The following is a 12113-nucleotide window of genomic DNA, read 5'->3' on the forward strand; positions in this document are numbered from 1 at the left end:
CATGGTGGTATTGGGTCGACGGTTGGACTCGATGATCTTAGAGGTCTTTTCCAACCTCTATGATTCTATGATTCTATGTTGAAAAAATAAAAAAATGTTAAATTACTATTTCATGTATGTATCGTCACCAAGTTAACTGTGTTTTATTGAATACAGCTCAAATCATTAAGGCCTTGGTAAGAAGTTGACCACTGTCAAATTCCAATTGCTTCAATGGGATTTGAGGCCACTGGATTATCTTGCAGAATTCTGTGTTTGGATAGGATTGAGAAAGAACAAAAGTTGACATATGAAAGCTGCAGAGTGGTAGATTATTTAGGGATGACTCTGCGATATGCTGCCTTATGTAGTGGTTTTATTCATGCCAGACTTTACAGTTGGTGTATTCTAAAATGAAAAAATGCTTGTATATACAGTAAATGGTGTTAAAATAGGAAGAAAAAAGCAGCACATAGTGCTTCACTTCAACATATTCTCATAGTTGCATCTTACATAAGTAGCTTTCTATTGCGTTTTGAGATCTTTTTGTGTTTGTGTTCTCTCCTCTCTCTCCACCTTCACCCCCGCTTAACATCTTTAGAGGACAGACTTAGGAAAACTTAGGTACCATAGTTGTGAACTCCATGTCTACACGTTTGGATTTCTTTTCAGTTGCAGTTTAAAACCTAATTCCCTGCTTTTGTAATAATTATTTTGGGGTTAATTACAGTGCTTTTCTGTGGTTTTTTTCTTTTAATTTTTGCTTTTTTTACTTCCTGATAGCATTATTCAATGTTAATGAAGTTTAATTTTTTCTTTTTTAATCTAGGAATAATGTGGAAAAATGACATAACTTGCCACAGAACTGTTTTTGTTAAATGTATTGCTGACTTCTATTGACATGTTTTAGCTTTTTAAAAACAATTCAGTCAGCATTATTTAGTGTTTTAAAGTAAAACAGCATAAGCATTGATAGATCCTGGACTGTGAGCCTAAGTACTCAGGATTGTTTCCAGCTTTCCCATTACTTTGAGACCAGCTGAAGCCTAAGCTTCTCATCTGATCAGAAAAGGAGAAATGTTTGTTTTGTGAAGTCTTCCAAGATCTTTGTTTGAAAGATGCTATCAAGATGAGTCCAAAATAATTTTCTTTCCTCTGAAACTTTTCTGCATAAGCTCATCAATTTTCAAATGTTTAGAAGAGATTTGCATCTTTGAGTGAAAAATTATGAATGAATGTGGAAGCAGTATTGCATTTCTAAAGTACTTTTAGCACTCCAAGAGCATCAGAAACCCTCAAACGTCACCATTTGTTATTTGAAAATGAAGAGTGGATTTTTAAAAATTTTAGTACAGAAGCTGTCAGAGAAAATTCCAGACATTCCTAAATCACTGCTTGAGTGAGATAAACAATTAAAGCAACTTTGAATTTCCTGCAGTAGAGACGAAAAACAGGAAAAAGCGAGGATAATATAATGAGGATTCATTATAGACTCCTCAACAGGCTTTAATACTTGATACAGCTTTTTAGAATGGAATTATACCCCGTTGCAGAATGAGGACAATTTTGTTACTGGCATTTTTTCAACTACCAGGTTTATTTTAATTTTTTGACTTTTCTAAAATATGCACCTTTTAAAGCCAACACTGTGGCCTCAAAAATTACAATACACTGCAACAGTGGGAATGCTGAAGCTTTGTATTCCTGGTTTTGACCTGAACATACATTCTTTGTGGTATAGCTATTGCTCTTTGAAAATAGTGTGCTTAGCTGAATTCCATAAAGCGTTGCTTTTTCACGGAAGATACTGGTCCTATCTCAACTCATCCTTAGCTGAACCCGTTTTAGTAGAGGTAAGGATGCATCTCAGAAATTGCTCACTTGAGCAGTCCTGTTCAGACAATTGTAAGTGTATCTAACTGTTAATATTCTTATGTTCATCCATAACTAGCAAGAATACCTTAGATATTTTGAAATCCTGCTTTGGTAAAACCAGACTAATTACATACTTTGATAAACTTAAGGTTGAGATCTGTGTGGGCCTTTGTGGAAAAGGGATATTTAATACACGTGAAAGTGCCAGTTTTGCAGGGAAGGGCGGGTTCAATTTTGTCCTGAGGACAGGCATTCAAATTCAGAGTAAGTTTGTAGTGTTTGTTTTGCTTATAATTACAGCTGTTTGATTATTAAAAATCCGATCTCTTGCATGCAAGAAATATTTCTTCTATATATTTACATGAAAGAAGTACAAGAATCAACATATTTGAATTAAAATTAGTGTTAAAAATAACTATAGCAATTATCCCATGTCAGGCCATTTTAAACTTCCCATTATAGTTAATTCACAAGGTAGATAAAACATAATGATAGCTTTCTGAAGAGAAGATTAATTTATTTGGCCCAAAAACTATTAGGCGTGTAAGCATAATTGCCTAATAATTAGAGTTTCACAGGAGGGAAAAAGCTTTTTTGGTGCCTTATCAGCGTGTTTAATTCCTTAGTATATTTTGATATCTTTTACTTTAATTTTGATTTTTTGGTTTCCAGTGTGTTTTTTCCAAATGTTATAGCTGTCTTGGTCTTATCCTTAAAATTCTGAAGTGTGCTTGTGGTTAATTATAACTAATCTTTAGTATTAACATAGATGTGCAGAATCAGATCTGTTAAGAGAAGACTGATGATTTATTATCCTAAGTCAAGTTAAGGAGAATTGAGAATGTTAGAACTCAAAGTTGGTTTTCCATTATATAAGGTATTTTAAAGTCAAAAAAAAAAAAAAATTAGAAAAAAAAAATTAGATAATAAATTTAATTTTCCTTTGCCTCAAGAAAGACTTCTTTTTAGAAGCTTGAAGATGGTAATCTCAACATAAAAGAGCTGCATTTGAATGCGTTTTACCAGTGACCCCTCTGAAGTGTTTAATTATTTTGGTTCCTAGAAGACCTCACAAGAAGCGGTAGACCTTGGTGGATGAGTGATGCATCTGCTTTTCCAACTTCACTTCCAGTCAATGACACGTTAAGTAGTCATAATCGACAGAAGAGATCAGTAAGCCTTGAACGGTTTGTGGAAACGCTGGTAGTAGCAGACAAAATGATGGTGGGATACCATGGTCGCAAAGACATTGAACACTACATTTTAAGTGTAATGAATATTGTAAGTTTCATCCCTCTCTGTGTTCATATCAATATGCATGTACTGAAATGATAAAGCAACTGTAAAGTATTTATTTTTTGGCATGAATAATGCTTTAAAATATTTATCAGCTTGCAGGAATTAATAGTTGAAATATGGCAAATGTTAGCATCGTGGGAAAAATGCAGTACTGTTTCTGTCAAGAAATACACTGTGATCACTTAAATTGTTTGGTTTTAATTTTAAATTCAAATGATTACATGTAGATTATACAGTTCTGTTCTTTTTAAGTCAACAGTCTAAATGCTTCTTGTGCTGGATGAATTATGAAACAAGGTATAAACAGTTTTGATTGAAAAGTGTGACCCAAGAAGTTTGTTTTACTGAGTGGTCATTTTTTGGTCCAGAAAACCCTCTTATACAGGTGATAATGATAATTAACATTATGAAATTACATTGAGTGAGAAAATAGGTTAAGTTTTAATCATTTAGGAAACAAGTAGTGTTTCTTGTCTGACTTTGTGCCTTTTCTTATTTTCTGGAGGTCAGGTTGCCAAACTTTACCGTGATTCCAGTCTAGGAAACGTTGTGAATATTATAGTGACACGTTTAATTGTCCTCACTGAAGATCAGGTAAGAGCTGTTGTGCTAAGTTTTATATCCCTGAAATACAAGTTACGTTATTGTGTAATATAGATTCCATTTAATTATTGCTTGAAATGACTGCATCTGAGTACAAAACGTATCTTGTAATCTTTCAGTGCTTTAATCAAGATGAAACAGTTCAAGGGAATATTCCTCATGTATCATCTCAAAGATATCTGTTCTGACTTCAAGTGAATATTAATACACCTTCGGGGATGTCAGTTTTACTTTTAGATTATATTTTGATATTCTGATTTTTTTGTATTGACATAATCATTATTAAAGTTGGAGCAGAAAGAATGCCTGTTCAGTAATACACAGCTGAACTTGGGGTCAGATTTTACAGAGATAAAATTTGGCAAGAAGAGTTTATTCCTAGAAACCACTGCTTCTAATTTTAGTCCCATTTTAGTTTTCAAAAGGCTTAACAACTGACTGTAGTAATTTGTTTGGAACATTTCTGGTATGCATGTTGTATTGCAGCCAAACTTGGAGATAAACCACCATGCAGACAAGTCCCTCGATAGCTTCTGTAAGTGGCAGAAATCCATTCTCTCCCACCAAAGTGATGGAAACACCATTCCAGAAAATGGGATTGCCCACCATGATAATGCGGTTCTTATTACTAGGTATGGTCATTAAAGTATTGTGTTTTATTTCTGTAGCTTTCTTGTTCTTACCTTATATATATATAGGCTAGTTGTAAAGTAATATAATTGGTAGGTAATCCTAAGAGGAGGAAAATTAATAGATGGCTTGTCTTAAATATATCAAACTATTAAACTACAGATTAAGAATTTGGAAAAGTAAGATCTACAAATTACTTGCTTCTGCTGTTACTTTCACTTCATAATTGCCAATGCAAAGTATTCCAGTAGAACAGATGGATCCTGTTGCACATCTTAAACTTTTATAATTGAAAAGAATTCATAAGGTTATAGAGAACAAAACAGTATGGAAAATGTTTTGTTAACTATACATGTTTTTTATAAGAATTGCAAGCCAGAACCTCAAGTACTGCAATAGTATTTCTGCTGAAAAACAGGTTCTTGCAGATTCAGGCAATGTGAGAATCTGCTTTGTAGCTGTTTTGATTTATTATGCTTAATTAAGATGAGAACTGACAGTTTTAATAGGTAGTTTCGAAGCCTGCATATGTGCCCATTTGTTTGCTTCTATTCCACCGTTACTGTGATAAACTCAACAAAGCTTGCACTGTAATCTGCAATCCTGATAAATGTATTCCTGTTTGTCCTTTGCAGTTACGCTTAGGCAACTGTACTTTATTAGGAGATGAGTTTCCCCATTTTTTAAGGACCATATTGATTCTTTCCTATTTTGTTTAAATAGCAGCAGGTGCAGCAGCACTAATTTGCATTAGGATCTTTTTATTATAGTTTCTGCTTTCCAACACAAATTCTGTGCTGCTTTGTATGGGACCTATTTGTGGAATATTTGTGTTCACTGCAGAAAATTTTTGAGTGGAATCATTGTGTTCACTGCAGAAAATTTTTGAATAGTCACTAAAATAATGGATCTTTTCTGGAATTTTGTGTAAAAGGTGTAAAAACGGCTGGGTTTTTTTGGGATGGGTGGTTTTTGTTGGTTTTGTTTTGTATAAGGAACAATTTTTTTTCCAAGAGGAAAGAAAAGCTAATGAATCACTTGCATGTATTTTTGCATTCATATTTCAAATATAATTGTTACATGTAGTCATTAATACTACATAGTAACAATTAGAATGATTAAATGCCAGAGTGATTTAGAGAGCTGTTACAGTCCAAGAAGTTTAAAAAAATAATATTATAGTCTCTAATAAAAATACATGGTATGAAATTAAAAATAAAATACAGTTACATTCTAAGATCTTGATTTTTCACAAAGGCCTTTGTTTATGCTCAATTTTTTTGCATACAAGTAATTCCTTCACTAGGCCTGCTCACACGTGAAATTAAATACATCTTTACAGCAGTGCCACACATCAAGCTTTTACTGGTATAATTTAGGCAGTGAGTGAAAAAGTGTAATCTGTAGGTGGTATGGTTGTGTCAGTTGAAGCCCCCCAATATGTATGTATAAGCTGCGATGGGAACACTATATTTTTACTGTTATGGCGGAATAACTTGACATATTGTTAGTGTTATTCTGGCACTGCAAAGCACAGTTGTTTATTTTCTTTCACTGTTGTGCTTTAATACTTTTTATTACTGTATATTCTGTACTGGCTTCCCCGTTCTGGTAGGATATTCCCAGCATAGTTGTGAACAGTTCTGTGTTCCAGGCGAAGGCAACTCTGAGCAAGTTTTCAGAGAACAGGAATAATACCTATTGAAAATTAAGGTTTTTTCAGCGAAAAGTAGTTAATATTAAGGACTTATTTTGTTCTTCATTATGTGGGCTTAGTAATTATATAAATATGCTGTAGAGTTTCTTTAGGACTTGTGTATGCTGCCTTTTAAAAAAGGACACAAGAGTTATAAAAATAACTTCTGAGTTTACTTCTAAGAAGTTTACACTTCTAAGTATATACCTATATTTTAAATCAACGAAGTGCCTCAGTGTAGTATCTGCAGGCTAGTAATACCTACCTTTATAAAGCATTACTGAACTTTTAAGTTCAGTTATATATGCTTTCACGACAGAATGCTTGTATTCCTTTATTTACTATAATAATTGTAATTTCTAAAAATAATCCCAAAGGCTACATGAATCAAATTGAGTGGATCAGTCAGGCTTTTACTGAAACTGCTAGCTATCCTGGGTCTTACTAATAAAATGTATCGGCATATGTGAAGAATGGATTTTTCTTTTTTTTAGGTTGGAATGAGATAAATTTATATTAATATAAACATGTAAATCCATTAACTTTAAATAATTCTAAATGAATTACTGACATGGTAACATGCTTGTTTTCATTCTATTTTGGATCTCTCACATGATGAACCGGAGTTGATGCTATATGTGAAAGACAAGGGTATGGAGAGATCTTTAATAACCTCTTCTAACTGAAGGAATTTGAACCTATTCTACCAAATATTAAGTTATTTTTTAGCCACTGTAATAGTGTTTTGAAAGCAGTTTCCTGAATCTGTCCCACTGATGCTGCTCTGCTTTGTATAAGGTAATTACATTTTCATTGAATTTGACACTGGAACCATTTTTGGTCATTGTGTGTATTACTATTTTATGGAAAGTAGGAAAGTTTCAGTTCAACATTATGAATAGTTTTGTGTTGATCAAAACCAGATTTTTCAGTAAGTAATTGATGTATTTGAAAATATTACCTAGTCCTGGCTGAGTATTTAAGTTTGCAACTACAACAATCTTTACCTGAAAAGTGGGAAAAGGAGTCTTTATCTTCGTGCAAATGAAGACAGCACCTCAGCTTTTCTTAGCAACAGATGGCTTTCCTCCATGATACTTTCAAAGATGGCATGCTCTGATCTGGGAAAAAAAAACAGTATTAAGGGTGCTGATTCCCTAGAGGTGTCTGCTTGACCAATATAGACAGACTTTTGTACCCTAAGCTAGCTGTATGCTAAAACCAGGTAGCCTCACTGGCATGGAGGTATGCCAAGCTAAGCTAGTAAGTCCCATGGAAATATACCATGTCTGCTAAGCCACTAGTCTTGGGACAAGAGCTGACCTGTGTTCAGTGTGCCTGGTGTACGGGCTTTTCTGTCATGGTCCTGTAGGCACCCTGCAGTCTGCAGAGCGCTTATTTTACTAAGTGGGTAGGGGGTTGCAGAAAACTTCTTAGCTGATAATAAAAAATTAGGCAGGTAAGAGACTGGGCCAAATAAGAGCCTGATTCCCAATCAGGAGAGCAAAATCACGGTGATGGAAATATGGTATTACTTGCACAAATATGGTAACAAAAATAATGTGCATTCTCAACTCACTGTGGTGAGTATTGGAACTGGTTTAGCTTCTTTAATGCTTCCAGACTTCATGCTGTAGGCATAAAAATGATAATTAGCAGGAACATTTCCTGATACTGTTGTCCGCAGAAGCATCTTCCTTCAGTTTCACTAGAGAGCTTCTGAGCATCCCTGAAATTCGTAAGAATTAGATACCCCCTTATAATGGGAACCCAAGGGCACGTAATTGGCCTTATACAGAGGGCTTATTACAGAGTCTTGGGATATTGGGTGACTTTGTATAACAAGAATAGCAATTACCCAGAACTCTGATAATACTTTTGTGTGTGGTACTGTGCTTTTGCCTTCTTTTAATTAATTTACAGAACTTTTGTTTGTATTTTCTGAGTCTTAAGTTAAATGCTTAATGTTATTTCAAGATAAGACTGTGACTGAATTAATGTTCTAAAAGAATGAGACCTGATTTTTTTTTTGTATAGTGCTCACTTTTTGAAACTTCACCTAGATTTTTTCTGTTGGAGACTGTACTTAAGACTCAGACTTCAATATTTTATCCGGTAATTGTCCAATTACTAAGCAGACAGGTTTTAATTATGAAGTTCATTAATAGTGTAATGCTGTTAAGACGTCGTCTTTTTTCCATGAAGTGACTTTGACTTTAGATAAACCTAGTGAATCCTTAAAATTCTTTTCATATTACAAATTAATAGAAGTAGGAGGAAAACTTGTATGATTCTCTTATCTCAAGTCTTTTGGGAGACAAAAAGTAGTCTTTGCATTTGGTTCCTGTATTCCTGCATCACAGATGTGATAATCTCACTTTTTAGTACAACGTTGGGTTCTCAGATTTGTCATTTTAAGACTCAGTGTAAGTTTTGAGTCTCTGTGTATTCCCCCTTGTGCATCCCACCCCCAGTGTAGAAGTAGCTGTTTGCCTTTTTGGAGTTCTTTCTTGTTTATGTGCTGATTTTTTTTTTTTTTTTTTAAATCTTCGTTGGTAGCCTGCTTCCTCTTTTTGTTTCTTCAGAAACTCCCTAGGAAGTAGAGTCTCCATAGTTTACCTTAAAACCACAAAAATTCAGAGGTCACAATGTACACTATGATATTGTTACTTATTTTTGAAGAACACTTAACCCAGCTTCCCTTCCATTTCAATCAATTGCTTCCTTCTCTTGATCTTACAGATCATAAAGTAGGAATTACGGAATTCCTCAGCAATACCTTGGGTAACTTGCAAGCATATACATTACGAACAAAACTATTCCTTGTCCTGTGCACCTTCAAAGAATGGTAAGGGCCAGAGGGTTGCGTTCTAGGTTACACTTTGTAGCAGGGGTGGAGGAGAAGATGACAAAATTTAAAAAATGCCTTTTTTTTTTTTTTTTTTTTTACACCCTAAGAGTTCTCTAGTACTAAATTTCTATATAGCTCAAGATAGTTGGTTTGATTTGTCCAGCTACTAAATAGTTGTTTTTCCAAATGACACGTGTGACTGACTCGCTAAACTTTGCAGCAATGGAGTCTTTTCCTGCTGGGAGGGAAGACCCAGAGCTATTAATTTGCCTGCTGGGGTGTCGGTAGATCAAGTAAAAGGCATACCAAACAGCCCATAGAGAGGAAAGTTTCAGGGGGAAGTTGAGATGCGTGTGTGTGTGTGTGTATTTCTGTAAGCAGAACTTGGTCTTTGAGATACAAATGTTTTAAACAGAGAAACATTTGAAACCTTACTCACTTAAAGAGATAGTACTTCCCAAAAGTCATTGCATGAAATGCCATCTTCTGTTGGTAGCATCACATACCAACAGTTTGTTTTATGTTTTTTAAAAAGAAAACCAAATCCACTATGCTTGACAAAAGCATTAAGGTCTCTCTGATGCAGCTACAGTGTTTTTATAGGAACATAAGTGATTCCATGAAAAAAACTTCTTCATGAAGTTTTAGTTTTGAAACTGTAAACCTGCATTCTCCCCCCCCCACCCCCAGTACACTGTGAGAGATGCACTTACGCAGATACAGCTTCTGAAATTAATAACTTATAATAATACAAAAATCTTTTACTTGGATTGGAGTCCACTTGAGTTAGTTTTACAAGTGGCTTACTGCTTTAGCAACAATTTATTCCACAGCCCCACTGAACTGATGTACTCTGTTGGAGGAATCTTTATTTGCTTGAATAAAGAATCAGGGCCATAAGATGTTTTTATTGATTAAGCCAAATACACCTCAATTTGTAGGTTAGACTGGTGTCAGTAAAAATGTTCAGTACCACACATGGTATAATTTTTCTGTTTCTCTGGGTTTTCATGGGCTTTTATATGTTAATTTTTGTGAGACAGTGAATGAGCTCTCTCTTAATACAGACTCTTGTATTTTTGCCAGGTACCACTGTGCTTGTAATTTAGTAAGTGTATTGCTAAGCAGTGTGGTATGGCTGCTGTTAGCATTAACCCTGGTATTAGTATGCAACATGTCTCTAGCAACACTGCTGAAGCCCATATGGGAGGCATTAGCATTATTACACAATTGGTGGATTTTTCAAATCTTTCAAGGAGAGAAATTTTACAGAACTGGTTTATGTTTGTTGTATATGTACAAGATTAACTTCACAATGCTTCAGTTAGTTGTTCCCTCATTCACGTGCCCTCATGGGCAAGGTATACTCTCTTTCATTTGTCTGTGAGATACGCATCCCCTGTGCAGGCTGGTGCTGCCAGTTTTTCTAAGGGGGCAGAAGGTATATGTATATGGCAGCAATCCTAAACTGTAAATCTTGTGGTTCATAATCTAAAGAACTGCAGTGTTTCAGGCACTGCTGTAGATACTCGAGAGAGGCAAAAAGTTTCTTGTTTCATTATGCATACCTGTGTAGAGCTGACCACAATCATGCCTTTCTTTTTTTTTTTTTTTTAATAACATTACGGGGTTTTAGGCAGCTGGGGATGATTTGGTAGTTGCATCGTCCTGATAGCAGTCCTGAAAGGAAATGTATTTTATGGACACAGTTGCCCTTTTGCATGTCAGTTGCTTATAGGTTAGTAATATACTTTTATTCTGTAATAACAAGTAACATTTCCCCGTCAGGTTCTGTACTAGTTAAGGCATTTCGTAGTGAGGTAGGGCCAGCCAGGACTCTGCACATTCCTTTCCTCCTGCAGGTCCAAGATTGTTATGCTGCTTTTCTGAGGCACTTTTCCACTTTTTTCTGGGCTTCTTAACTTGTTGCAAAGACTTCTCTTCTATACAAGGCACTCTCACATTGCTCTGTTGGGACAATTTCCTAGCCTTGTCCAATAAATCTGGACATCCAAAGCATTTCTGTTCCCATGAAGCCCTGTCTCCGATCCTCATCCTGCGGTTTCTTCCTCCGTTAATGAGAAGGGCTTCGATTTCAAGAAGTAATTCTGATGTCAGTTGTATCTGATTGCCTCTTACTTCCTTGACTCTTAGTACATTAAGCGGTTTTCCTTCTTTTTTTTTTATGCAGCCTTTCAACTTATTCTACTGGAGTTCCTTGCAGTGAATTTAAGTCCCTGACAGGAGGCTGTTTTTCCTTAGTTGATTTTTGTGCAAAATCGTAAGATTGTCCATTGACTTAGTGTCCTGGAGACCACGTGTAAAAGATTACTCCTCTGAGAGAGAGGGTTGAAAAGCTGAGATGTGTATGTTGCCCTTAATGTCTGTGTCTGCAGATATTTAAAATGTGAGGAGCTCACTTTCCAAATAATAACACTAAATTCCCCATGCCTCTTTGTTTTCAGGGAATTAAAGGGGTGTAAGTGAAAATTCTATCTACATATTCAAAATTATGTATTTGGAAAAAACCCCAAACAAACTTGAAATGCAGTAAGACTCTGCTACAGCAGATTGAGGAGTCTGCTGTAAGGTATTTGATGTTGTTTGCATGGTGCTTTGCATAATAAGAATATTTGTACCAGGGTTTCTATACATGACACGTTCCTTACACTCTTGACAGAATCAGTATGTTGCTAGATATGGCACTGGTACTACAGTTCATACATTCTTACTTGTGTCAAAAATATTTTATGGGTCTTCATTATCCTAAGGCATGTTCTTTGGAATGACTACCCTGAGATTGACAGAAGAGAAGTTGTGGGTGAGAGATGCAGCATAACAACTGTGAGCCATTACAGCAATACAGGGTCTCTGTGTGTAGATGATTTGCTTTTGGTACATACGGGCCTAGAGCCATGTTCCAAGATTGCAAGCCCTGCATGTTCAGTGGGGGATAAAATATATACAAGGATTTCAGTGGAGAATTCTCCCTCATCCATTTTCTGTATGTCTTTTTGTGAGCTGAGAGGCTGTAGCCTGTGAAATGATGGTAGAAAATCAAATTAGATAACACAGGCAATAGGGAAAAATATGAAATAGTTGGGAACTAATAAAATCAGTTGGCATATTATGTAATTCCCCTTTATGTGACAGTTATACACTTACTTGCTGGGTGGTTCC

General features: G+C 35.4%; 1 protein-coding gene across 1 annotated transcript in view; it reads left to right on the top strand.

Moving 5' to 3' along the window:
- Window positions 1-12113, top strand: part of ADAMTS6 (ADAM metallopeptidase with thrombospondin type 1 motif 6) — a 165809-nt gene that overhangs the window by 12419 nt on the left and 141277 nt on the right. Inside the window, exons 4-6 of the mRNA XM_009272491.1 lie at window positions 2921-3135; window positions 3664-3747; window positions 4243-4388. Of these exons, the coding sequence (XP_009270766.1) occupies window positions 2921-3135; window positions 3664-3747; window positions 4243-4388 (445 nt within the window). The remainder of the gene's footprint in view (window positions 1-2920; window positions 3136-3663; window positions 3748-4242; window positions 4389-12113) is intronic.

Source organism: Aptenodytes forsteri, unplaced genomic scaffold, assembly GCF_000699145.1.
Source record: "Aptenodytes forsteri isolate BGI_AS27 unplaced genomic scaffold, ASM69914v1 Scaffold92, whole genome shotgun sequence".
Taxonomy (NCBI): Eukaryota; Metazoa; Chordata; class Aves; order Sphenisciformes; family Spheniscidae; genus Aptenodytes; species Aptenodytes forsteri.